The 27,680-nt window shown below is 41.0% G+C and overlaps 1 protein-coding gene across 11 annotated transcripts in view; it reads left to right on the forward strand.

The window, feature by feature from the left end:
- The window catches only part of tenm4 (teneurin transmembrane protein 4), a 223,760-nt gene that overhangs the window by 135,848 nt on the left and 60,232 nt on the right, over positions 1 to 27,680 (forward strand). For 6 of the 11 annotated variants that reach the window (XM_074680342.1, XM_074680343.1, XM_074680346.1 and 3 more), the window contains 10 exons: positions 661 to 910; positions 3,050 to 3,148; positions 4,077 to 4,312; positions 10,594 to 10,758; positions 12,650 to 12,864; positions 15,743 to 15,953; positions 19,971 to 20,072; positions 20,926 to 21,120; positions 22,579 to 22,779; positions 26,797 to 26,982. In XM_074680342.1, the coding sequence (XP_074536443.1) occupies positions 661 to 910; positions 3,050 to 3,148; positions 4,077 to 4,312; positions 10,594 to 10,758; positions 12,650 to 12,864; positions 15,743 to 15,953; positions 19,971 to 20,072; positions 20,926 to 21,120; positions 22,579 to 22,779; positions 26,797 to 26,982 (1,860 nt within the window). Of the gene's footprint in view, positions 1 to 660; positions 911 to 2,744; positions 2,820 to 3,049; positions 3,149 to 4,076; positions 4,313 to 10,593; positions 10,759 to 12,649; positions 12,865 to 15,742; positions 15,954 to 19,970; positions 20,073 to 20,925; positions 21,121 to 22,578; positions 22,780 to 26,796; positions 26,983 to 27,680 lie in introns of all 11 variants that reach the window. The other 5 variants (XM_074680347.1, XM_074680350.1, XM_074680351.1 and 2 more) reach the window with 2 other exon arrangements.

The raw sequence follows: 27,680 nt of genomic DNA on the forward strand, positions 1-27,680 counted from the left end.
GTCATTTTACCAGGAGTGGGAGTGGGACAGGAGTAAAAATCCACTCCTGTGTCTCTCCCTAGATCAGACACAGGACAGCTATGGAGCCAGAGTACTGCTCATAGAGATTAGTACAAACATTCAAATGTGTCATTATGTCTAAATTAATGTTTAAAAAATAAAAATAAATAAATGAAAGAATTGGTCAATTTTAAGAAGAGTGCCACTCTGTGTTTACTCAGGAGCCAGTGTCTGGTCTGAGTAAACACTCCCAAGTCTCTGTGGAAGGAGGAGAGCACATTTTGATTGAGCCTGTTCCTGAGAAATAATGGGTGGAAGAGGGAGTTTTTTAAGAGCAGCTCACTTTGGGGCTTTAGAGCTCTTCAGTGAAATTAGTCTTTAGTTCATGCCTTAATTTATGGGCTGCTTTTAAAACTATGACTAATCTTTTATCAGTAACGTTGAGGCTAAATGAGTTAAAATAAAACATGAGGCTCTTCACCCCCTGCTTGCATTTCACAAAAATATACACAGACACTCTCAAAACTTGTGAACCTGTGTGTCTGCGGTGATGCCTAGCCAAGATTCAAAGTGCCTTACAGAAAACAAGCAATAATTGAGAAGGATTGTTGTTGTTTAATGCTTTGTAACATGCTTTGTCTTTTTCTCTTTTTGCTTCAGACGGAGCTTTTCAAAACCACTCTCGGCTGCGGACGCCTCCTCTGCCACTCTCCCACTCCCACTCGCCCAATCATCAGCACCATGCAGCCTCCATTAACTCCTTGAATAGAGGCAACTATACGCCAAGGAGCAACCCAAGTCCCGCACCCACAGACAGCTCTGCTCCCCCTGAGGGTCCAGCAAGTGGTCAAGACTCTGGAAGCGCACAGGACAACTGGCTGCTAAACAGTAACATCCCCCTGGAAACAAGGTACTGTGTAACATGTCTCCCTGACAGTCTGCAGAGATGTTGGCATTTGTGAGACTGAGCTTGAGCTGGTGCCATTGAACACAGGTTTTCATGCTGTCTGCTCCATATTAAATTACTGCAGTGCTAACAAGAAACAAAGCAATAAAAAGAAACTATCCTGCTCGGGGCAAAGGCCTATATTTGTAATGAACATAATGCTGTGGCAAACAACAGAAAAGTCCTGCTTTTGGTTCTTTGTTTTATGTCAGTAAACGTAACGTGGAAGCCATTGAGTTAAACAGCAGAGTAATTATAATCATGTTGGATATGAAACAGTTCTTGCAAAATTATATTCAGGCTCCCATGAGCAGACTTCATGGCTCCTCCACTTCAGTCCTGAGTTTTATTTATATATTTCATATTAATCAGTATTCAGTCCTGCTGCACATTTCTCAATAGGAGGCCCTCGTGTGAAGTAGATCTGTCAAGTGTTATTGCCACAAAGGGAATATCTGTGCGATTTCTTTGGCTGGTCTTATTGCAAAGCAGTGAAAAAATATAAGAATGAGGAGGCAAATTATCTTACGACTCGTACGGTTAACATTTCTTTTGTAGCGTTAGAAAAACTAAAGGTCTTCGCAGTGTGGTGTGGTGCTCACTGGTGTGCGAAAAAAAAAAAAAATTATGTCGCTCTGATTTTTTAATCTTTGCACAGTCATGAATACATTAAGAAATTCTCTTTTTTTAAGATGATTTACAATTAGAGTCTATTCAAAGTAATCCCCCCAAAACAACCAACCCAGATCCACCATCATACTTATTCTAAATGGTATGTTGTAATAAATGAAAGTGCTGTTTACAACAGAATAGCTTAAAGCTAATTTGGCATGACAAAACAACCAACCATGAGCAGAATTACTGTCTCTTCCCCCAATTTTTGTGCAACGGTTCAGTCAACAGGAAAATGAGCATCAATTTCAGCTGGTAGAAGGACGGTTAGTGGTATAATGAATGATTACACGTCATCCTGCTCCAGAGTTAATCCTGCACAGGTATTCCCTGTGGAGTAGAAAACAGATGGTGAGGAGGCTGGATCTGCAACAGGCAAGAATGATGCTCAAACCATATAAGTAGTCTTTATGATCTATTCCCTTAAAGGGGGCTCGACGCCTTATGTTCAAGTAAAGCGATTCAAAGCATTTATATTATCCACATGGGCTCAGAAATATTAGTCACCTTTCATATAAAAAGGGCCCTGTCTCATCATTTTGGTGGGATTTAATGACCCTGATCAATTCTCTACTTGTAGGTCTTATCCTGCTCTGCCTCTGGAGAGTTGCCAGCAGTTGGTTGCCCCTGTAAAGCCTCACTATTTTCTTTAGACTTTGTGCCAAGCATCTCTCTCTTCATTAAAAGTTGTATTCTTCTCCAAAACAAAAGCTTCAGAGACCATGAACTGACTCCACTGCTGGCCTCAGAGATACAGGGAACAAAAACAAGGCTTTTCTCTTGTACCACTGAACATGTTCAGCCAGCCCATTGCATGTGGACAGCTCATTTCTCCATCGCATTTCTGCAGAATCTGCTCACGGAACAGAGCTCTGACAGAGGAGAGTGGATCATGAGAAAATGACACATGTGACCCTGAGAAGTTGGAAACAAAAATGTTATTTTTTGGAGATTATAATAGGAAACCTTTGTATTTAAGGAGACCATCTAACTTTCCAACTATATCTCACATCCAGAAATGCAATCAAAGTGTTTTTAAAAGTTTTCTGTCTGAATAAAGTGTTAGAAACCCTAAGGTTCTTATTCATGAGTGATGCATTGTTTTCTTCCAACCATGACCTTAAAGGAGCCAGAATACTCTAATGTTTATTAGAGAGGAGCAAGACGCTTGCAGAGAAGGGCAGGGCTCGTACAAAACAAGGTATGGCAGGGGAAGAAGAGAGATAGATGTTTTTTGTCTCACACTTTTGTAGAAGTAGTTCCATTAAGGCCTTGGTTTCTTGTCCCACACTGTCTGTTTTGGTATCCATTTGTCAGTTGCTGTGTTTGTTGTTGATGTTGCTTGGTGATCACTTACTGTTTTGGCATTTCTGTGTTTATTGCACGCACATCTCACACTAGCTTCATATCCATCTTTTCACCTGTGTGTAGAAACTTAGCAAAGCAGACATTCCTAGAGACTTTGCAGGACAACCTCATTGAGATGGACATTCTGGCATCAGCACGCCATGATGCTACGTACAACGACGGGTATGTTGCATGTCTGCTCTCTGGCTCGGACTGCTGTCAGCGTCTGCTTTGCCATGAAAACAGTAGTGATGCCTGCACTATTTCTTTTCTCCATAAATATCCTGTACTTAGAAATGCTGTCAGTCATCATTGTATGTCTCCTGCAGTGCTAGAATCATTGCTGTATCTGTCCCTTCCCTGTTAAATACAACTAACAGCCTGCATTAAGTGCATTAAGTCATATTTTTGGCTTGTGTAACCTTTGATTAATGTTTAGCATGACCGCTTTATGAAACGCAGTTGCCCATGCTGTCCCCTGTTGTAGGAATAAGAAAAGGATTTGCCTGAGATTTGTCCTGCTATTTATAAGTGAAATATGGTCTCAGTGACTTTCCACATCATACATTGTAATGTGACATTCAATCACGTCCATGTCACTGTCGCTCAGGAGCTTCTTGTAAACTTGTCAGTAAAACAGCCTTGACAACGGTGCCTCTGCCACTGGCTCTGATGGGCTTTGAAATGCAGCTCTACACGTGTTTTCTGAGATAGCCAACCATGTTCTTCAAGGGCGAATAAGTCTGTTCAACTTCAATCTGCAACCCAATATTTTGTATCCCTCCTCTGGACAGCCTTGACACATAGTTACCAGAAATTACTCCTCTCCAAGGCAGCATGAATACAAAAACAAGAGCCAGCTGCGGTCACTAGTCCTGTAAATTAGATTTAATATCGATTCCCACATCCAACTGAGCAAACCCACTTTGCTTTAGTACTCTGACTAATTCAGCAGAAGTGTGACTATGGTAACCGTATTTGATGAGCTTGGAAACAGAATTAGCAGTGGAAGGGGCTGCACTTGGATGGTTACATACAGTATTATGATGACAGACATCCCTCAGAAATGAGTTTTGTGTTAAGCTAACAAGATCACATGTGCTTTTTGCAGGCACTTCCTGTTCAAACCAGGTGGAACAGCTCCAATGTATTGCACAACATCACCAGGATACCCTTTGACTTCCAGCACAGTGTACTCGCCTCCCCCACGCCCTCTGCCTCGAAACACCTTCTCTCGACCTGCCTTCAGCCTAAAGAAACCCTATAAACACTGCAACTGGAAATGTGCTGCTCTCAGTGCCATCCTCATCTCTGTAACATTGCTGTTCCTGTTGGCCTACTTCATTGGTGAGTCACCTCTAATGCTTCAACACACCGGTGTGGGTGCCTCCACCTATTCACCCCCTGCACCACCCCCCTCTTAACTGCAGTCACAGAATGAGTCCATGCTCTATTGTGTTCCCTCTATCACCCCTTTTAATAGTGTTGAATCTGCACTCTGTGCCGTATATGGGCATAGTTATATAGGAGCTCATAGATTGACTCCTTGCCCACACACCTCGTCTGAAATAACATTATCATTCATTGATTGGGATGACTGAATCTGCTCTGACCAGCAATCCAGCTTCTCGCTCTTGTGAATAGGTCAGATAGGGAATGAATTAAAAAGAAATCACACAAGAGAGGCCCAAAGATTTTGAATATTCATTTGATTTTGTTTGAAATTCCTGACCAGCGTACTCTAGATCCAGCTGGATAAAGACAACCAGCCTTAACATTCTCGATATGCTTGAATCAGTTCTGCTCTTGTTGGCTTTTTTTATTCCCTGTGGGAATAAATTCATGTCTAATAATACAGCCTCTTATCTGTGTGATTTTTACACAAGAATATTTACATGATTCATGAGTAAATGATCAGAAGATGTTGGAGACAACGACTGAACATAAAGTACACTAGAAAGAAAATTTAAGAGTTTGTTTAAGACGCTATAAGGAGGATCTGTTTTAATTGGACTGCCTCACCACCTCCTGACCTGCGGTCCCACGCACACTGTCGCAAATACTTTTAGCGAGACGTGTGCTTGTTGAGGAATTTAATAGAGATTGGATCAAAACAAATTTCCTTTGTTCATGACAACCTTTTAATGAATAAAACACGCTGAGGTAAGGTATTTATCAGTACAGTTATGTAGCTAGCGGTGTGAAACGTGATATCAAGCAAACGTTGTAGTAGTTGGCTACATGTAGTGCTATCGGCAGCCCGGTGCACTGACATGTCTGTAGGCCAACGTGACAACAAGTAAACACTGTTAGTTTGTAAGTAGTTTAGTAGCGATTTATATTTAGCGTGGTTTGCAGTCCAGTGCTCTAACACATGTCTGTAATGTGTAACGTAAGTAAATCTTGGTTAGCTATGTCCTGCCAGTCATCTACCAAACAGAGCTAACAAAACCTCACTCTTCATTTTTTTGATAGACTCTCAAGTTTGAACAGACCACTGCAGAATAACTGCTGACTGTGGGTTGGGATTGACATTAGCACAAACAGTTTAGCCCCTGTGTTAGCCTTTAGCTTGGGCTGTATCACTCCCCTGTTTCGCTTTCTTCTTCTCTTCTGTCCTTTTTCTGTCTGACAGTTAGGCTCCTAAGATATCTCTTCTCACTACCCGCTGTGGTGTTATCATTCAGACTTGACGTGCTGTAAATCAATCCGGTCCTGCTCGACCTGATCGGGAAGCTAAGAAATAGCTATTTAAAAAAACCTGTAACCAGTAATATTGGCGCTGATAATCTCATTCAAAAAGTGTGGATTACAATCAGGCATATATCTAGAAGGGAGACTTTTTCAAGATCACTTTCAAACTCCTCACAACACCTTCAAAGGGGACTCTTCAAGCAGCTGTTGTGATGTTTTCTGTATTCTCAAGTGAGCACATTTGTCTGAGTCCTCACTCTGTGTTCCTACTTGGATATGTTGATTGTCTTTCTGTTCTAAACCACGCTGATTATGGCTCCTCATTGTTTGTTCATTCTCTAAAAACTGTTCTTGTGCCAGTAGTGTCAAATCCAACTTTGTGGGTGGCACAGGTTTTTCAACATGGCTCGAGGTTGAATAGCTATTGTGGAATCAAACATCAATTTATCACAAGGCAGACTTTATTAAAATGGAATAATTCTTGCAGTAATTTTGTTATCAAGACAGATTTTACAGAGTTTGTAGGTTTTCAGCAACCAACAACAAAAGCCACGTCTACAGAAACAGAGAGTTTGGATTTTTGAGGAATATATTGTGTGACTGTATCGAGGACACAGCTGTCCTTTAGTGCGGTAAAGAGGGAGGAAATTAAATGCCAAACAGGTATTTTCAAGGTCTGGATTAGAATATTGTAAAACTAGTATTGTTGTCTTGATTGTCCAAAAGCTCCAAGAAAGCAGGGATACTTCTTTCATATAAAGAATGACATCTCTGCCCAGCCAGTGGTTTCAGATCCAGACACAACAATGCACACCTCTCCCTGATTTATTTCACCACATAAAATAAACCTGAATACCTGTTTAACATATAAATAGCAAGATTGTTGAATTCCGTCTTCCTCAGAAACAGAAATGGTTTTCCGAGCAGAAGGCTGGTGAGATCCTTTCAGTTCATATGCATAAAGTCAATGAAAGAGCCAGATCCTGCTTCATGGCCCTCATCAGTGAGATAAATGAATTTTTCATTGAGGACATTTGTTATAGATATGCATTATGCTGTAACAATCACAAAAGCTATCGTTCCTTCTTTTCCTTGAAGCCAAATGAGCTGAAATCTGATTATTCATCCGAGCCATTTAAACAGTTTCATTTAAAATTCAGAACAAGCCCGGATTAAAAAATGATTCAGCTGGTTGCCTGTCGTGAATTTATCTTGGTATCCAGTTTCAATTTCAAATTGATGACAGTGGGTGTGAGCAAGTTTTGGTTTGGCGTGTTTTTGGGATCAGCAGTTTGGTTTGGCTGTCAAAGTGGGGATACAGTTTATGTCTACAGTTCACCGCTTGTGACTTCGCCAAAAGCCACAGAGCCCCATCAGCCTGATAGCGCTTAATCAGACTGTGTAATTACACCCTGCAAAACTCACACAATCTCCCGATCCACCACAAGTAAACATGTTGGAGACCAAACCTCACCCGAAGATCCGAAATTTCCAATCAAGAATGAGGGCCATGTTTAATTAAGGGCTGATGAGAAAATATATTTAATTTCAAGTGCAATTAATTATTGAGGCCTGTAATTGGGAACTCTGGTGAGATGTCTAATGAACCCAATTATGCTTCACGACAGATGTTTTGACTTAAAACATGGTTTCGTTTTTTCTCACAGCTTTGTAAATTGGCACATTTTGAAGTGTTAAAAGGTTGGGGGTGTGAGCAAGACGGCACTATTTTCTCTGTGGTCGTTCGCTCATTAGCACATTTGTTATGTGTTCCTCATTTTAAGGTCATCAGAACCCTTCTGTGTTCACTTCCATTCACCCTGGGTATCCAGGCAAGGACAAGAGGCTGGGTCCCAGAAAATTGTTCTCTGCATGATCACCCAATCTACAACACAGAATCTACCTGTTTGTCTCTTTGTACTTCACAAAATTACATCCTGGTGTAATTTTGGCTTTTTATTACGCCAATGTGGTAGTTCTAGATGTTTTAACACTGATGATTTCAAATTTAAATGAAGAAGAAAAGATAAACACAGAGCTCACAACCAGCACAATCATGCACCATTATAAGATATTACACTATATGGATTATATAGCCAGAATTCAACAAAATATCTCATTAGTACTGTTATTTTACCATTCCTTCCTTGGGATCCCAGAAGAAAACTCTCTAATTAAGGACGCCATCATCATCATCAGTGTCATCATCATCATTATAATCATCAATATCATTACCATTTTTGGGATTTATTTTTAAATTTTCATTTGGAGAAATGGAGCGTGGGGGTGAGGATAAGTCTCTTAGCTAAAGACTAGATTATTTTCTTCAACTGTTGACTCAGAAATTCATAATTTACATAACTGAACTCTTACCAACAAGGAATTTGCACAAATTAATTTACTCAAAACTTCTAATTGCTCATTTCCAAGGGAAGGTAATACACTGGCTCAGACCTAGACCTCACTGATACACGGTGTTGTTTTTTTCTTTGGCTTTTCGTGTCGTGCTGTTTTGAGTAAATACAGCATGTCAGGGACATTGAAGCACAATGATGTGTTGCTTTATTAGCTGCTTGGTTCAGCATGATACGTTTAATGTTTTTAACTGTGTGAAAACAATCCTCATTGATAACACGCTGCCAAGAAAAGACACATAAGCAGACATGTCTAACACCTATCTGAGTCTTTATCTACATTGACTAATTAACCATATGCTGAACACAATTTCAGTCCAAAGCATGTATAAGACTGTATCATGTGCTGACTTTTTAAAACTCACCATAGCATGCATTTTTAACATGCTAACAGCAGTTAAAGCAAATGAGAAAAAGGGTCACGCTCATGGTTTCTCTGCACTAGTTGGACAGAGCTCCTTAGATCAGAGGATAAGACGCTTCAGAATGCTGACAGATGACCCACAGCAATAAGCACCGACTCCCCTAGATTGGCTGAGAAGGCTTCTCTACAGTACAGTACTACAGTACCTACATTTCCTAATTGGCGCATGGTGTGACCCAACTTCCTGCCAAGAGATAAGCGAAAGGAGGGCACAACATGTGCTCAGGAAAAAAGGGGCGATGCTACAAAGTGCAGTACTCTTGACAGGTCAGTGGCATTGCTGGAGCAGCGACACAGCTTGTCTGTGCCTGTAGCCATCTCATTAGAAGTGCCTTGTTATTCCTACAACCTGTCTTCATTTTGCAACCAATTGCAGCAGCCTTGCGAGTGTCATTGCATTGCAGTATTTGAAAAGTTTGAAGAATGGGAAAAAGAAACAGGAATCTTCACAGTTCCAACACTCTGTATATTATAGATACCAGGATGTGGCTCAAGGAAATCTTAGAGGATGAGACCTTCCTTGACCATATTCAATCCAAGACCTGAGGGACGGATGGGATGTAGAACAGAGCTCACAAAGACGTGATTATAGGACACTTGGACTGACACTGTGCTCGGTGACTTTGCAGTGCCTCTGCCAGCGACAGATTCACTTTTTCTTTTCCACAAGTCAACGTAGAGCTACAAATCACTGGGAATGTCTTACTTGAGCGTACAGAATGACAAACAAAGCCATCTTTCTTTCCACTGTTGTCCTCCGCTGACAGTCACATCCACACTGGATGGACACTGAACAGATGCTGATATTGCAGTCGAACTTTTATCATCTTGAAAAGGAATGTTTGCCATTTCTTTCCCTGATAACATTTTCACATTCTGTTTTTTACAAATTCACATTGATATTTTGGTGCGCATATGGCACTTTAAAAGTTCAGCGTCAGGAAAAAAGCCTGTATTCTTCAAAAAACATGTGATAATGTGATATTTCTCTGCAAAAGCCTTTTTTCCTTGTCAACAAAACATGTGCATTTTACTTTATTGTGTCGCCTGTTGTAAAACAATCAAACTCGCACAAAAATTAAACAAAGAAAAGAACCTGCAGGTGTAGGCAAGCTCTAAATTTATTTATTAAACCTTCTGTTATCTTGCATTGTGTTAATTTATGCATGTTACAAGGTGGTGTTAAATCAAGTCCCTCCACAAAGTATTTTTTCTCTTCTCTCCAAGTAATGACAGTGATTTTCTCTGTTGTCTGAACTGTCACCGAACAGCTTACTGGTGACATGACGTGGTTTAGTCTCTTAAAGGGATCAAAAATGAAAACACATTTAAAGAAAGCAACATTGACAGGACAGGAGAGGTCTAACTCCCAGCTCCAGTCTTAACTGTCAGATAATTCCTCTCCTTATAATTGAAGTGTGTGCTTATTTACTTGAAGAGCTCAAGAGAACCAGCAAACCAATAAAATGGCTGTATTGAGCTTCTGGCCTGTTTCTGCTGACTGTTGGCTTCTAAGGTGGCTTTTGCCTCGCTAAGCTCGTCTTGTCCATTCTCTTATTGGTGATCTGTCATCGTCAGCCCCTCCTCCTCTTCTGTCGTGCACTCTGCTACCATTGTTCCAAAGGACATTTCTTTTGTCGACCTTGTAAAATATCAGCGTGTTTCATACACTGGGTTCACATTGAAATGCTTTCCCTTTTGTCTCCCAGTTTAGCAGACGGGGGGAGAAGTAAAGGGGATTGAAAACTGTTAGAGCTGCAGGGATGGTCCATGCAGACGTTGGTGCAGCGACACAGATGTTGTCCCATTATGTCAGGATAGCATTCACATTCTGATCTTACTGCTCAGCACTTTTGACAAAATGCTGTTAACCATTAAACCAAAACATATTGTTCTTTCCGCTAAGGAGTTTACTTCCTGTTCCTTCTATCTCACGGCTGTCACTTTTGGATAATTACCTCTCCACAAAGAAGTCCCTCAAGAGTTCTGGAGGTTACTTTCAACAAAATAAAGTGCACACTTGTTCTTGGGATAAATAGACTGTAGAATATCTTTGCATGATTAATTTCAAGCTCGCCATATGTTTCCTTTTTCAGCCATGCACCTTTTTGGATTAAACTGGCACCTACAACCCATGCAGAGACAGATGTACCAGCTGTCAGAAGACAACACAAGTGGCCTACCTTTTCCAACTGATCTGAGTCTGCAGCCACTGGGCAACACAGGCTTGGAGATACCTGACCGCAAGGGGAAAGATGACAGTAAGTGCACTGTTTATAAAAGAGTCATTTTTACCTAAAAAATGATAAAGCAGATGTTATTCAGCAGGTTTCATCTGCTTTTTTTTTACTTTTAGTACACTGCTGAACTCACGTCTGTGGGAAAAAACAAACAAAGAAAGTTTTTCAAATCTTAAAGTTTTTGCATGACATTTTGGAGCTCAAGCAAGTTTGTTATTATTGTGTCATCCGGTTTCACATTGTGTTCACTGGTCTCCATGGTATGCAAAGAGATCTGAATGTAATCCTATGAAAGTTGTTGTAAGTGGGAAAGTGTTATTTGTTCCTGGAGGGAGAGAATGGGACAGCTTAAGGGACGGAGTATCCAGGGGCTGGAGGGGGATTAGCCACTCTGTCCTCTTCAGAGCGGATGTGATCCTTTCATCTCCAAGTCTGGGCTGCCTTTCCTGGCAGCCACAGAAAGCATGTGCTCACCCCACGGTACCAACTGCTCGACTCGTGGAAAGTTTGCTTTCTTCCGTTCTTGAACAAATAGGCCCAGATTTAACCATGTGATTTGCGGGTGGCAGACTACAATAGGTAGAAGATGGGGTTATTACCATATAGATGAATCCAGGAGTTGTCTGTTTCATTTACCAGGCGGCTCAAAGTGTGCTTAGCTAACAACAAGCATGACATCAGCTAAGCGAACACCCTGCATGGCAGCCGTTGCTGATAGGAAATCAATAGCTATAGCTGTCTGAATAAGTCTCATTCTGCAGTGCTGTCACCAGAAACAATGATGAGCTATCTAACGTTTTATCAAGGGCGATGCAGATGTGTACTGTGTTAAAATTTAGTGTTCTTCTGTCTCCTTGAGTCTCACCCTCCATCAAAGCATTCTGTTGTAGTTTAATATCCCAAACAACAACCATTTATTTAACCATGAGGCCCATTATCACCGGTCTCGGCTTATGATTTATTTAAACAGCCTGATGAGCGCACCGTTAATGTGCAGCAGGAATACAAACACATCTCGACATGTTGGAATATGAGTCTGTGTTTTGCAGCATTATGTGAGACCTAGATCTGGGAGACGGGGAATCTGTCCTTTCTAATAAAACCCGTCTCCACTGATGGACTTCTGAGAAGACTGCCATCTGCCGTGCCACGTGTAACCAAAAGCCGTGTCTGCCACCAAGTCCTGAGGGTGGTTTGTATGGACGTCTGTTTTAGTAGACATCACTGCTGAAATTAGCTCGTCTACATGGGCAAACAGATGTTGCCTTGTCCACAGAGTCCTATATAAGGTGTATTATGGAGCATATGGACATTTTTTGGCATTTAAAGTGTGAGTAGATGAGCAGGTTTCTTGCATCAGAGATCTCTCTCCTCTGTAATTACAATTTCCCCTTTATTGATTTAACTTTAATTGTATTTCATCCCAGCGTGGTTGCACTCATATCTTATTTTATATTCTCCTTATGTTCCTACTTTTGAACTTTTCATCTCTTTGATGAAAAAGATATGAAATGTGAAATTTGAGGCAGCACAAAATAAGCATATAATGCCAATACCTTGAAATAATGAACCCTACCAGGTAATAAAAGGTGTTTTATCATTTTCTTTTAAACAGCTTTCTTGATTTGAATTTTCAGAAGCATGAAGAAAAACCACTGCAGGAAATGACTACAATTTCACCATCAGATTTTCTTATTTTGTATTCTGTCTTCAGCTGAAATTGGGACTGGAATCGTTGCCGAGGGTCATTCATAACTATTTTTTTTCCTCGAGCTGACAGGGATGTGATTGAATATCTGTGATATGGTCAGACTATCAGGCTTCAGCAGAGTGACTCCCTCTGCCCTCCACCCTCCACATTCTGGATTAATGATGCGATGGCTTTGACCGATTCACTTTGTGTGCGATGCAGGCAAATTGGACAGCTTGTTCCCAGATGACAGCTATATAGATATGGGAGAGATTGACGTGGGGCGCAAGGTCGCGCAGCAGATCCCTCCTGGAATCTTCTGGAGGTCCCAGGTCTTCATTGATCATCCCATGTACCTGAAGTTCAACGTATCCCTGAGCAAAGATGCCTTAGTGGGAATCTATGGAAGGAGAGGCCTACCTCCATCACACACACAGGTAGGAATATTTAAATGTCACAGAAACTCCACTTCTTTTGATCAGTTAATCTGCAGTCCTGCCACTCTGCTTGTTGCTGCACAGAAGAAAAGAGTTGGAGGCATTCATAAATTGTAAATGTGAGTCTCTGTGAAACGCTTTACAATCATTTCTGAAAAATATAAGACTCTGCTTGTCTCCCGCTCTTTCTCCTCTACAGAATATAAATCAGAATGTTGTATGAAAAAAATCCATGTTACCATGTAGGAGCGTGTTGGGAATACAAACCAGATTATAAATCTCTCTATTGTATTATGAATCACTTTCTTTGTTGCAGAAAAGATTTACAGCAAATTTCTTTCAGGTTCAATATCATCAATGAATCTCAGAAAGATACGGAGACGAGAGATTTTACTTTACACTAATTTCCTTCTGTGTGCAGCAGAGATCAGATTTATTGTGTTATGAATCAGACAGTTTTAGTGTCAGGGCTTCTGATTTGATGTTAACTCTGGTTCAGTTAGGTGTATGTAGTAGGGATGGGTGATATAGCCTCAAAACTGCATCACAATATTTCAAGAAAACTTGCAATAAAAATATATATATGATATGGAAAAAAAAACAAACAACTTATTATTAGTGATTGCTGATTCTGAATAACAGCAATTTTATTGCACACACAGTATGGAAGCCACTTTTCCAATCATTTACTCCTACTGCACAAGCTTGAAATGTAAACATAGTAAGTAGGTCAGATCCAGAGGAAATCTGACGTTTTGGAGGAGGAAAAGTTCATCTTGCGGGCAAAAAAACGTCATCATATACGACACAACACATCCTTTACATTAGGACACCAACAGAAAGGAGAAGGCATGGACTGAAGGAGCTGAAGTTTTGAGAGGACCAGATGAGCTTAACCTGCTAATTAATTACCATGAAAGTACGTTGTCATGGGTGGGATTCCTGCAGGAACATGTGGTACTCCTGTGATCTTCTGATCTCAGGTATCCAGCTGCTATAGGCGCTGCAGAGACGCATCCTGTGTGAATTGGCACTTGCCCAAGATCAGCAGAACTGCGCTGCATGGCGCTCACGCTTTATGTGTAAATTAGGGGTAATGCTAATATCGGGTTCAGATGTTTGTCTAATAACGCATCTTTCGCGTCATTCTCTCGTATCTTCATAGCCTGGTTGTTTTGTATTGTATTGTATTGTATAGGGCTGTCATTTTAACCCGTTAATAAGATTAATTAATTACACCGCAAATTAACGCGTTACAAAAATTAACGCAGATAAATCTGGATCCCAAACCCGCGGGGCGTTCAAAGACGCACTTTTTTTTAAAAGTCTGGCATTTACAAACCATTTATCCTACTTGGAAAAAGAGGTGTTCTCGTCAGATTTTCAAATTTCTGAAGGTCCCTGAAAGTATCACACGTGAGGTCAGCAACATGCTTTAAACCAGAGGGAGGGAAGTGAGAGTGATTTGTGACTGCCGTCCACATCGCGTTTATTCACACATCCTTTTTGAAAATCTGCAGAAAATCAACCGTTTGCTCTAGCTCAATTCTGTGAAAAACAGATAATTCTACACTTTTTACTGCATTAAACAAGCCCTGAATGATCGATATATGTCCTGTATTTAAATCTAAAGAACTCTTTGAAAATTTGCTTCCATCTTCCTGGTGTCATGTTTCAGCTTGGGGCTGCTCTGCACCAATCAGCAACAGTTTGTGTGTTCAGAGCATGTAAAACTGAAAATACTTCACTTTTCTTTGATCCAAGACTTGAATTAAGTGTTTTGTACATAGTTCCTCACAGTTTTTAGCCTTTAGCCCTGGTTCTTCTGACCTCATAGAAGTATAGAAGTAAGTGAGTAAAAATGTGACAGAAAGCAAAAACCGTCCTAAAAATCAAATCAGCTTATCTTAGGTGCAGAAATGCGTAGATTTTGCAAAGATAGAACCATAAAACTTTTTTAATGTGTTCCTTATGCATCAGAGTACCTAAAAATGTGTTGTATACATTCCTACCTTATTTTTAAATGTTTTTTAATGTCTTTTAATGTAATTTTAATGTCCTGGAATTCAAATTCTTTATCTCGGGACCTTAAGCAGAAATGAGATTAAAATGCGATTTATTAGATTAGTTAATTACAAATCCTGTAATTAATTTGATTAATTTTTCGCATTGACAGCACTAGTATTGTAGTTTTGTACGCAGGGAGTGTCATTTGTCATTGCATCTCTTCACTGTAAATATCGTGAAATTAACAGTTTATATCTTCAAAAAAATTATTCCGACATTATCGTAGATGGTATGATATGTCACACCCCTAGTTCGTTGCATGATTTTTTGTATGCATTATTGTCCACTTTGATATCTTCCTTCACTCAAAATATCATGTAGTGAGGCTGATGGGTCTCGTTCCTCTATTTGTACTTCAGAAGAAATATTCTAGAGTGGAGTTTTCCTGCTGTGACCGATTACTTGGAGAGTGGCAGATGAGTCAAGATTCCCCTTCCTTATGTAGATGAAAAGGAAATACCGTCTCATTGGTATTCATTGAGTCTCTCCTGATATGAAGCAAATCGTTGCAGATGTTATTTGGTAAACACTGGCATTAAAATTTTTCCCCCGGCTTCCCTTTTTCACTTTAATAGTTTTAAACAAGGCTTTCATATAAGATACGTGATGGACTATGAAATTATCACAGACCATCCAGCCAAGATGTGCCAAGACTTACTCAAGCTCCTCTGGAATGATGAGTTATTCATGCAGACCAAATGATGCTCCGCTATAAAGAGAGCTGAAAGCACTCACGTCTCATGTGTCACTCTAATGGCGTGTCTGCGGTCCATCTATCAGTCTTTCTCACTTTCTGTGTGTCTGTCCGCAGTTTGACTTTGTGGAGCTTTTGGATGGGCGGCGCCTCCTTACCCAGGATATCCATGGTCTGGAGGGCCCTGTGGCTATGCAGCGAAGCCTGGTACCCATCACCACGCACGACACAGGTTTCATCCAGTACATGGACTCAGGCATCTGGCACCTTGCCATCTACAACGACGGAAAAGAAACTGAAACTGTCTCCTTCCTCACCACAGCCATAGGTGAGTGCCCCGGGCATGACCTGCTGCTGAAACCTGTAATAGCAATCCACGTAATCCCCATGATACCAACTAGTCACAATTCACTGCAAACAGCCGCGACTGAGGCATGAGTCAGAGACGGATTTTGGAGCATTTCAATAGCTACGAAAAGAGCAGGTTAATCAAGGTGAAGTTCAATATGACAAAAATCAGGACATCAGTGCTATCCTGCCATGCTCCAGAGTAGGGCATTGAGAGATCATAATATCCTCATTAGCCTGAGTGTCTTCTGAGCGAATAGGGGTCCAGCTTCTGGGAACCATTTGCATACAATTCAAAGTGTGATTGTACCCTCCTGCTAGTGCCATTTTTGATCATGATTTGCTCCAATTTCCATCTACTTTCCATATATCAAAGTAGGGGAAGATATTTCTCTCCTCTGACGAGCTCTGCATGGCACACAGCTGTGTGTCAGACAGACGTCCTTCTTTGTGGAGGTGATTTCGTTTTGTACGCCTCTCTTTGTTCTCCCTAAAGCACCTTTGATTAGCCTGCTGTATCAAGCAAGGTGTGAGAGGGCCCGAGGTGTCGACTTTCACAGGGATGGCAGCTGGGAGCTGTTCTCACATGCTCTTTAATTAAAAGCTCCTGGGCCAGAGTCCATCTGTGACAGGGGCTGTGCCAGGCAGCAGATCGATGAGAGGCTGTCCTCAACACCAATGTAACATCAAGTGAAGACAGGCAAGAGATGCCCCCTAAGTGCGCCAGCAACAACTGTAATTCAATACTCAATATATGATATGACACATAGAGGGGGAGCCAGGATAGCATGTTTGCTTTTCTTATTGTTGACCGGGTGTGCATGAAGGCCTCCTGTGGCTTGCATCAGAGAAAACACAACTGGATAAGGTATTCTGTGCAGCAGAGAGGAGTGGGGGTAGGACGGGGTGGGGCAGAGTTAGTCAGAGCTAGAATTCTGCCTCTATTCATTTGAATCAGAGCTGATCTGCCCACAGGAGCTCAGAGGGAGGCATAGGGGCCCTTTCTAAAATGGGTCACCGGTTAAGTGCCCTTCAGCAGAAATTGAATCTCACCAACTGCCTGAATTGTATTGAGCCGTAGAGGGATAGAGTTGACCTTCAAATAGAGCAGCACAGGCCTAGAAATATATGTGAACAATATACAGAACAGGCATTGTGAAAGACACAAGCAGAATAGTTTATAGGATGCTACGAGTGAAATTATTTTTCTGCATTTGAACATGTTGATAGGAGAAAAACATCTTCGCCGTCAGAGAAACCCTTTGTGCTCCTTGAAAATGATGGTTTTGTTTGTTTGTTGCACAAGGCCCTGCCATGATACATCTGGGATGTACAGAGAGTCGCTGTCTTTAATCTGGACTGCTCCTCATTACTTGGCTGTGGCTCCATGGCAATGTGAAATGTGTCCTACTGAATGTTTTGTATCACAGCCCTCTGGAGCATGAAGCCATTTGTCCCTGATGCCTGGTGCCAGACATGCTTCAACCCAGACACAGCTTCCTATACAGGGAGCAGAGCAAAGGAAAGCAGAGACCTTGCGCCAATGTCTTACTCTAAAGCAAAGGCTTTCTTTGTACACAAACGCCCATCATTCAAAGGTACTGAGCATCCTCGGAGAGCATGGCAAGGCGCTGATTAAACCTGCCTACTGCATGTTACTCTGTCCTCACCGAGAGGAGAGACTCACACAATAGTTAGCTCCCCTGATATGAAGGGTAATGAATTTCAATGAAGCTCTGCTTGAATCCATGATTTATGCGTTGGCCTATGTCGAGTGTGCGGCTAAGAGATATTCATGGCCTCCACTGCCTGCTCTCACAGGAAACACGGGCAGTAGACACGGGGAGTGCGTGGTCTGCTTGACTGCGTCAGCACTGAGAATGAGATCACTGCAGTTCTTGAGTATCCAGTTAAATATGTTTAGCTGATGTTTGTTACCCATAAAAGGTAAAGGCAAGACTGAATGGTTAATGTTGAATTCTTGCCTGCTTCATAAGTGTGTGTATGATGAGATAGCTTCAACACGTCGTTAAGCATGTTCAGCCCCACAAACTCTAATGATATTTCTCACTATTGTCCTCCTTTCCCCATTTTTCTTTCTCACATATAGAAAATAAAAAAAATGATTTTAAAACTCCTCATTAAGGTTGGTTGCAGCACAAGTCATCAGTGCTTTGCTTGGTTAACAATAATTTACACCACGACTTACTCTTTCTGCCCCAGTGTGCATTGGCTGTGATATTTAAGCCAGGGATCTCTCCCTCGTAATTGTACTTCTGGGAGGAATTTCCAATGGCCACACACCACACCCCCACACACGCTGGTTTCACTAGCTATGAGCAAAAAAAAGGAAAAAAAGATAGGCCTCCTCCTTCAGATCCATGTTGTTGTTGGAAGCCATCAAATCTCCACCAAAATGCTGATTTGCCTCCACTTCCCCAGAGGACAGTCTCCCTGCATCCCCTCACAAACTCAACATGGTAAAGGGAAGCCTGCAGCGCTAAAAACATCAGCAGTGTTTCTCTGCTTACTGCCTATCCCTCTTTTTTTTTACTCTATCTCTGGTCTGTCTCTTCTTCTCTTTCTTTCTTTCTTTCTTTCTTTCTTTCTTTCTTTCTTTCTTTCTTCCTGTCTTTTTTTCTCTCTCTGTCTTGCGTTGCATCCTCGGTGATGATTGACTCTCCAGAGTAAAGGGAAGCTGAATCCATGGCTCACATTTCTATCCTTTTGTAGAGCACAAGAGATTCTTTGTTCAGTAAGTTTTGCCTCAGAGCTTCTGCTGCCTGAAGGCAATGAACAAGATTGAATATTTTCAGCACCATTTCAGGCTTAATTCAGTGAGCATCATGTTTCAGTATTCTGCTGCTGCTGAGCACCTCAGAGTTCAGTGGTCAGCCTTATTTCCAACAGAAGCAATTGTCAGAACATCGTAGCAGAAATAATTATTCTGCCAATTTGTTTGATTTTGGAAGAGGGATCAGTAGAGGAAATAATTGGGAGTGTGTTTTGCTGATATTACACAAAATGATTGCAGTTTGTCAGGAAACAGGAAAACAGAGTTATAAAGCAACCTAATGCAATTAACTGATAATATTTAGGAACCTTCCAGAAGCTTAAAGGTAAAGAGGGAACTTAAGGCAATGACTTGCATTAAAATCCTTGTAATGGCTCATTGGTAGGTGCACAAAAAGTCACATTACAAGCCCAGATTTTCTGAAACAGCAGTGTAAGCTCTAAATGAGGAAAAGAAATCATCTGATAGAGTATATCACCACAGCAGTTTTCCTTTTATATTCCATTTATTCATGTTTTAACTCACCCAGTTTAATAGACCTGTTTAAACATACTGTTGATATTGTAATCAAAGAAGACATTAAGACACAGTTGCACCCAGCTGCCTGCAAAATGACATTAAACACCATAAATCACCATGTTAACAAACCTTACTGGAGTGCAGGTAATTCAGCCTGTAGCATTGTGATGACTTGACAAAACAGTAACACAAAGCAATCTGCCTGGCCCCCGTCATTGCTTCGGCAAACACATAAAGCAGACTGAAAATGAGACCATAGAAGAAAATATGATACAGTAACATTTCCCATAGCAGTGGGGAAGTGCAGGTTCCAGTGCTGCTGATGCTTTCAAATCGTCTGGTTGCAGTGTGCCATAAAAATGATGAATTAGGTTTGTTAAATGATGCATGTCTCATATCAAATCCGGCGCATCCACAACTTCCAAGAATTTCATTCGTGACTCTTGGTAGAAGCCCAGATGATCAGAACATGTTTACTCTTTTAGTAAAATCTCCCATTTGGATGAAACATTAGTAACACTCAAATATGTTTTCCTGTGAAATAGAAATGTTGACAGGACTGTAGCCTGTGCTTATCACTGTCATTAGCAAAGGGATAATAATCAACCCAGAGAAAATGAGTGGGAGGAAAATTGTTTTTCAAACCACATCACTCAGAAACGCTCCTGGTTTGCTCTCTTGCAGAATCTCTTGATGACTGTCCCAGTAACTGCTTTGGGAATGGCGACTGCGTCTCTGGAGCGTGCCACTGCTTTTTAGGATTCAAAGGACCTGACTGTGGGCGAGGTGAGTCACACCCTCAGTCTTGATGTCTGTATTGATCTGCATCACTCATTTAGTTCTAGAGCACCAGCTAAATTATCATTGCTGCAGGACAGAACAGAGAAACTATAATTGTAAAGAAATGATCTTTTTAATTTTGAGTAAGTTTTTCTTTACTGTAAACATCAGCTCTATTTTTTCTTAATTAACTGTGTAGAATATCACAATATTGTGATATTGTTAAACATTGTGATACTATTGTATCGTGACCTTAGTATTGTGGTGCATTCTTACTTTCCATAACACACAATTTTTCAAGAGTCATTTCCATGTAGCTAAAACAAAAACCCACATTATTAAGAGAAGAAAGAAAATATTATAAATTTACTTTGAGATGATATATGTAATACAATCTATTGGCAACATACAGTGTAGTAGCTTGTTGGCACCATCAACTGCAGTAGAAGTATGTATTTTACTTCCATCTCAGCTAAAATATGAACTTTTATTTTTATAAAATATCAGTATTAAGCGTTGAAATATCGATAATGTTTGGTCAAAGTATCACAGTACCTTTAGTATCAATTGTGCCTTCACTAAAATAAGGTTGTGTTCATTTTTGAAAGACAAAAATAGTGAACAAATACAAAGTAGTGTTTTCATCCTGATATCACAGCCAGCACCTCAATTTTGGACATCTGTTTGATTTTCACGTATTTTCATGACATCTGCTGCACATAATGACATTTTTCCCCTCTGTACGGTTTGGTCAGACGCTCATTGTCGGATTGCGCCTTTTGAACACACTTGCTATTCTTTGAAGCTATGGTTGGAGGGGTCCATTCAAATGGATGTATGCTGTCTGCTCTTTTCAAAGCCGCCTGTCCCGTGCTATGCAGTGGGAATGGTCAATACCTTAAAGGTCGCTGCATGTGTCACAGCGGCTGGAAGGGCTCAGAGTGTGATGTTCCCACAAACCAGTGCATTGACATCACTTGCAGCAGCCATGGGACGTGTATCGTGGGAACCTGTATCTGCAATCCAGGCTACAAGGGAGAGAACTGTGAAGAAGGTGATTTTTTTTAATAAATATGTATCCGGAATGTAAAATCCTTCACAATATATCTGCTGTAACCAACACACTGTGCTTGACATTTAAAAGAAAACTCATAATGGGAACAGCTATTAAGTCGGTATGGCTTATTTAACAGTCTATATAAAGATAGGACATGGTCTATGCAGAGTGTAATAACCATGACACTTCTCTCTGTGTAACTTTTTCTGTGTATGAATCATTGGTATAAAGCATTAGCTTAATCAAAACAGTTCATTTCTGTCTGAAATTCAGACACCAAGCCTGATGGTAATCCATTAGGAACTCCACATCCATGGTGCTGGATACGGCTTGACCAGATAAGATTGAAGGAGCTATTGTGTTTGTCAGCTCTTGAAGGCTCTCATTTCAAGATGAAAAATGGACCCTGAGAGTTTGATAAATGGGGGTTTGTGACATCCATAGGCGGCCATTCTATTTTGGGTGGAGTGTCGGCCATAAGGAGTGAAGGGGAATGTGGACGAGGGCCCTTTAACATTTTTACCTTTCTTCCGTGCGACCTTCAGGCACAATGATTAATTGCCAGGAGAGAGTTTCTTGTCAGTTAGCCTCTGATCTTTGTGCCTTGTACCCAAACCATCTGCTAAGAGGCGAGAGATCCTGTTTGTCTTACTATAACGGCCTTTATAGCCATTTATGTCTTGGTAAGGGGGAGTTGCCGAGGCATGGCCTCCTGCTCTTAGTGGCCAGACATCGCTCTGCCTTGGCGCCTGTTTACCATCTGTGTGTGCCATACAGAGATTGAATGCTATTAATGTGATTGTTTACCCTGTAAACAATTCCCCCTCACACATTTAAAACATGCCAAACAATAAGAGGCCATTGAAAGAGGAATTAGATTGTTATTTATTTAATTTCTCAATTGATCTAATATAAACAGATGATGCAGCTGCAGGAAGCAGGCAGGCTACAGGCCTCTATAATCCTCAGCTAAGCATACTCTCCTCCTTTGGAAGTTTAAGCTTTTGCCCAAGGCGTTGACCAATTTTTATATAGTCAATGTGGGCGTTTCCCAGCTTTGAACTACCCATCAATGTAGTTTTCATTTAGAGAAACATGCTCAAATTAAGATACCTGTCTTTTTAGAGGATTCTCATAATAAGATGATGGGAAAGTGCCAGCAGGAGTGTGGGCTGTACCTGTAGGTTGATGCCTTAGGCCCCAGAGTGAGAGCAAATATTTCATTTGTTTGTAAATCTCTCTCCTGTTAAAGAAATATGGGCCACCTCACATGGTTTCTGTGTGTTTCTGTGAAACTGTTTTCTGTGTGGAGTTAGTTGCAGCTGTAGCTAAGCTTCTGTGGCCCACACCAGTTGTCATTGTAATGGGGTCCAATAGAGATGCCAGGTTGTCTCATAAAGAGAGAAACAGCAGGTGACTAGTGTGTCTGACTTTGTCTCTTTGAAACCCTTTCAGTGGACTGCCTGGACCCGACATGCTCAGGCCGAGGGGTGTGTGTACAGGGAGAGTGTCACTGCTTTGTGGGATGGGGTGGGCCAGGATGTGAGAGCCCCAGGGCCTCCTGCATGGACCAGTGCTCTGGACACGGAGCCTTTCTGGCAGACACTGGAACCTGCAGCTGTGATCCCAGCTGGACAGGCCATGACTGCTCCACAGGTGAGTGCCTTCCTCACATGGTAGAAAACATTGGCAGGATTCCCTTTCACAGACCAGAGCTGATTTACCTCTGATTGTCAAGCACACAAAAGTGGGTGCATTCATTGAAACCAGTGCACAGGCCGTATTAAATTAACTGAGATCTGAACAAATTTTATTTTGTCCTTTGCACAATCCAAACTACAAACGCTGCAGGTTTAAAAGTGGGTGGTCGTTTAACCTGTTTTAATGGTTGGAATGTGAATGATTCATGACTTAAAACAAAAATACTGGATTAAAATTGGTGGATATAGATTATAATAATAATAATAATAATAATAAATTTTATTTGTATTGCCCTTTACATCAAAAGATCTCAAAGGGCTACCAGTTAAAAAAGGGCAGTTAAAAAGATCTAAAACAGCGACAACAGATTAAACAGTGTGATACAGCCATGAACAGGCCCTTCTACCTCCTTGAATATACTTTTTTTTTTTCTCAAATAAAGGGGCTGCGAGGAGTTTCTAAGTGATCTTGAAAAAGTCTCCCTTCTGGTTACAGGTTATTTTAAATTGCTACTTCTTAGCTTCTTGTTCAGGTCGACCAGGATCAGATTGATTTACAGCACGTCTAGGTCTCTATGACAACACCACGCCAGCTGACGGAGTTTAGTAGTAAGAATCGATAAAACACAGAGATCTGTATTTTTCTCCACTGAAAATGATTTCTGTGATCGATTTGGTAGTGATGGTGGACACAGGAGCCTAACTGTCAAACAAAAAAAGGACAGAAGAGAAGAAGAAAGCTAAAATGGAGAGTGATACAGTCGAGCTAAAGGGTAATTAGCCTTTAGCTAATTATGTTGATGTCACTAACATATAGCTGGCTTGATGTCACGTTTCAAACCACAGTGCTACATAACTGTACTGATAAGCCCCTTACCTCAGAGCGTTGTATCCAGTAAAAAGTTGTCTTGAACAAAGAAAATTTATTTTGATCCGATCTCCGTTTATTTCCAAAACAATCACACACCTCACTAGAAGTAATTTACGTCAGTGTGCAAAGACTCTGGGCTACAAAGTGGCGAGGGAGTGCATTTAAAGCAGATCCTCCTCATAGCATCTTTAAATAAATCTTGTCTTTGTCTCTTCTTAAATAAAGTAGTCATTACACTAAGGATAGGTTGTACCAAAGGGTGAGAATTTCACCGCTTACCCTGCTCCTGCTAAATCACCAAAGATTTAAAGCAACCACCTGTAGCAGCTTTGACATCTTTTATTTTGATAGCATCAGTGGCTTTTTGTTGAGATAACTTTTAGTGCTTGGATCGGTATCTCATTCATGGATCCCCACAGTCGTGAATTACTCTGATAAGGCTGAAAGAAAATGTCTCACAAAGCCTTAAATAATTCAAACAAATGATCAATTGGGGGTCCACAGCTAGTGATCAAACTCTTTTTGATTTTGCTGGAAATGTATTTGCTCTACAAATGGGTCCATCCTAAATCTCGTCAGCTGGCAGCAGCAGAAAGGAGGGAAACAGGCATCGCTGGGATATTGTCAGAGCCGTGATCTAATGCATGTTAATACTCTTTCTCCTGTTTTGTCTTTCTTCACTTTGGCTCCAGGCTCGTAGCTGATGATAGCTTTTCTGCTCTGGAGGATTGTTCCCATTGTGTTAATTTTGTCCATGGGAAATGTTGGCTCTCATAATACGCTCAGTATAAGATGTGCTTAAACGTACAAAAAAGAAATACATCAATGTATTATTGTGACAAAATCTTTCAGGGCAAGATATGAATATAAATGGTTTTTTGATGTGTCATGAAATCTTGATTTGAACCCTTTATGTGCTGATCATCAGCTCTGCTTTCCTTGATGCTGTAAGCTACCTTTAGCTGCTTTCTTTTAGACAACATCATTAGTATTCTCGTGAAATATTTCTAAAATAAGGGTTTCAGTCCAGCAGTCGCTTGGACTCGTCTATCCTTTTGTATTCCAAGCAGACACAATGACCCATTAGGTAATCCCAGGGATTTTCAGGGAAATGGGCAGTTAGTCTGAGTTTGCCTTGCAGAGAAAGAGCTCTGTAAATGATGATGAGTTGGCTCTTTATCTGCCTTTATCCCGTCTATTGTAGAGCTTTCTCTGGTCTAATACAACACCAAATTTGATTGTAGGCTAGCACAGCCAGCAGCCTATAATATAACCTTGCATACTCAGGGGGGAAAGAAAAGATTGAAAGCTTTCAATATATATTTGAAGATTCTCTAATCCCCCATCCCCAATACTTTAAAGTCACTAACTCGTTTCCTCATGTGGGTTTAGAATAGTGCAGCTAGGTGCACACAGTTGGTAGTAATTCTGTTACAAGCCATAAAACAATGCCTGAGGTTTTATGTCCTTTAATATGTGTGTTTTTATGCTATTTTTGCCATTCTCCCACCCAGAGGAAAGTTTGTTTACACGGCCCTTTAGTGCAAATGGTAACAGCCATCAGGGGGATGGGGGTATTTCTCACAGTGGGCTCCTCCGGCCGTAGATAATGAGGGTTTGCCTGCAGGCTGTAATTGCATCTTTATCACGTTAAAGCTTTCTCCTGTGTTCCAAGTGAACAGTTGTGTCAGTCAGTTTAAGTCTCCTCTCTCCTTCCAATACGTGAGTGTGTGTGTGTGTGTGAATAATTTTAATAAATGTATGGTCGGTTTTGAAAGTTTGTTTTTCAATAAACAGGATCACTCACTGTGTTAATTCAATCATCAGCGCCTGTCATTTTAGACCAGTCATTTAAAAAAGGATCAAAAGTGCTTAGCACCACATCAAAGATTAACAGGGAGGCCTCTGTAGCTAAGTGTTGATATAATATCTGATGTTTGTGTGTGTAAATAATTCTGTTTGTGTGTCTATGAGTGTTTTATCCTGACAGACATTGATAGACATTCACATTACACCTAAATCATAAGACAGATGTTAAATTAGCATTTAAGAATTTAACAAAGTGTTAGGCTAAAATAATAATAATAACAATAAATCATATTGTCATGTTGTGATTTGTGTTGAATTTCTCACTGACAGACCGTACAGGCAGTAATTGACTTATTAAAAGATTTTACCTTCAGTTTGACCCCCTGTGGTCAGATTGGAATTAGCTTTGCTAATAAGACAGAAATTCATGGCTATTGTTCCCCTTTCCTCTTATGTCGGGCCTTTTTTATTTCTAACAAAGTTGTTAAAGAGGTTAACACTTCAATGAGATACATAATAAATCTGTCAGTGTTTAATTTCTTTGAGCTTTCCTCTTGTCATACAGTCCCTTGAGTTCATGAGACGCGGGTAACGTCCAGAGCTGTATCAGGGAGCCTGTCAGGGAGGTCTTTCAGCTGCCATACAAAAGCGCCAGCCATAGTTTAGCCTCCGTCATTCTATGAATGTACTTGTTCCTCTGATGCACTACACTTAGGAAGAAGAAAACAGCATGTTGACAACCTGTGCCTTGAATCAATCTGTGTAGCCTCAGCAGCTGCATTTAGCCTCTACTATACTGTAATATAAAGCTTTTAAAGCGATATCCTCAACAAAGAAAGTACTGTAACACTTTCAGTGTCATCAAAATCGCAGAGCTGATAATGTGCCATTCCTATAAGTACAAATCTTAATTTTTCTTCCTTTTTACCTCTTTGTGGTAGAAAGAGGCGAGATGAAAAAGAGAAGAAGAGGTAGGGAGAAGAATAAATCTGCTAAGGCCACCACAATCCATGTCTCGTCTTTGTAATGGACTTATTAGATTTGTATTGTCAAAAAGGATTGCCCCTCATGAGGTGCAGGAATTTCTTTTCAGTCGCCATCAGACAAGGTAGTGGAGCGTGGCCGCCTTTCTTTGACAATAACTCCTGGATTTGTCTTTTCTTCACCCTTGTTGCCTGGTCCCGTCACCGCCTTGTCTTCCCTTTCCATCCCACTTCCACCCCCCTTCCTTCCTCCCTGTCCGTCTTCCCCCACACTCCTTTTTGTTTTCCTCTCTGTCCCTGTCTCCCACAGAGATTTGTGCAGCGGACTGTGGTGGCCATGGCATTTGTGTGTCAGGCACCTGCCGCTGTGACGACGGCTGGATGGGCACTGGGTGTGACCAGAGGGCGTGTCACCCTCGCTGCAACGAACATGGCACTTGCAGGGACGGGAAATGTGAATGCAGTCCTGGTTGGAACGGAGAACACTGCACTATTGGTAGGATGGAGAGGGGTTCTGGTCTGGGTGGGGGAGTCCATACATGTGTGTGAATCTGTGTGTTTGGGGGCCAACAAAAGCATAGGCTGTCTGTCTGCTTGTGTGTCTCTGAAGCGCTGGGTGTGAGGGGAAGGGTCCGGTTGGAGAAGAGAGGGAAAAGCATGCTTAATTGAATTTGTGCAACTCGGTAAAGCATGAACAGGTTTACTCAAGGATCTGAGGCTTGCCTTCATGCATTTTAATGTGGGAATGTGCTAAGGTGTCCTTTCATTTTACTCATCCTCTCCCCCATCTCTTTCTTTGCTTCCTTTCCATTTACTATTAATTCCAAATGCTGACATGTGAGTTATTGTGAGCAGGTCAACCACCACTTTTAGCTCTGTGTTTATACTAACTATTGTTTTTCTCAAACCTTTGCGGTTGAGTTAAGATCATAAGACCTTGACTGGATGTCAAGAGTTTTCTTCTTAGACTCGAGTCTCTGAAATTGAAAAGAATGTTGTGAGTTTTCCTTCAGTTAGCTGGGAGAAAAGTACACTTTAAGTGCTATCGATTCTGTATGTGGTAGTAGAATTTCATAAGCTTTTGAAAGATCTGCATCAGTTTATTAACTCCTTATAAAGTTTGAATTTGAATAGACATGATGCTAAACATTATACAACAAACATTTTGGATACAGCTGCTTTTTGCCCAATCAT

Source organism: Halichoeres trimaculatus, unplaced genomic scaffold (assembly GCF_033239565.1).
Source record: "Halichoeres trimaculatus isolate MK-OKI-2021-1 unplaced genomic scaffold, fHalTri1.1 fHalTri1_scaffold_9, whole genome shotgun sequence".
NCBI classification, from domain to species: domain Eukaryota; kingdom Metazoa; phylum Chordata; class Actinopteri; order Labriformes; family Labridae; genus Halichoeres; species Halichoeres trimaculatus.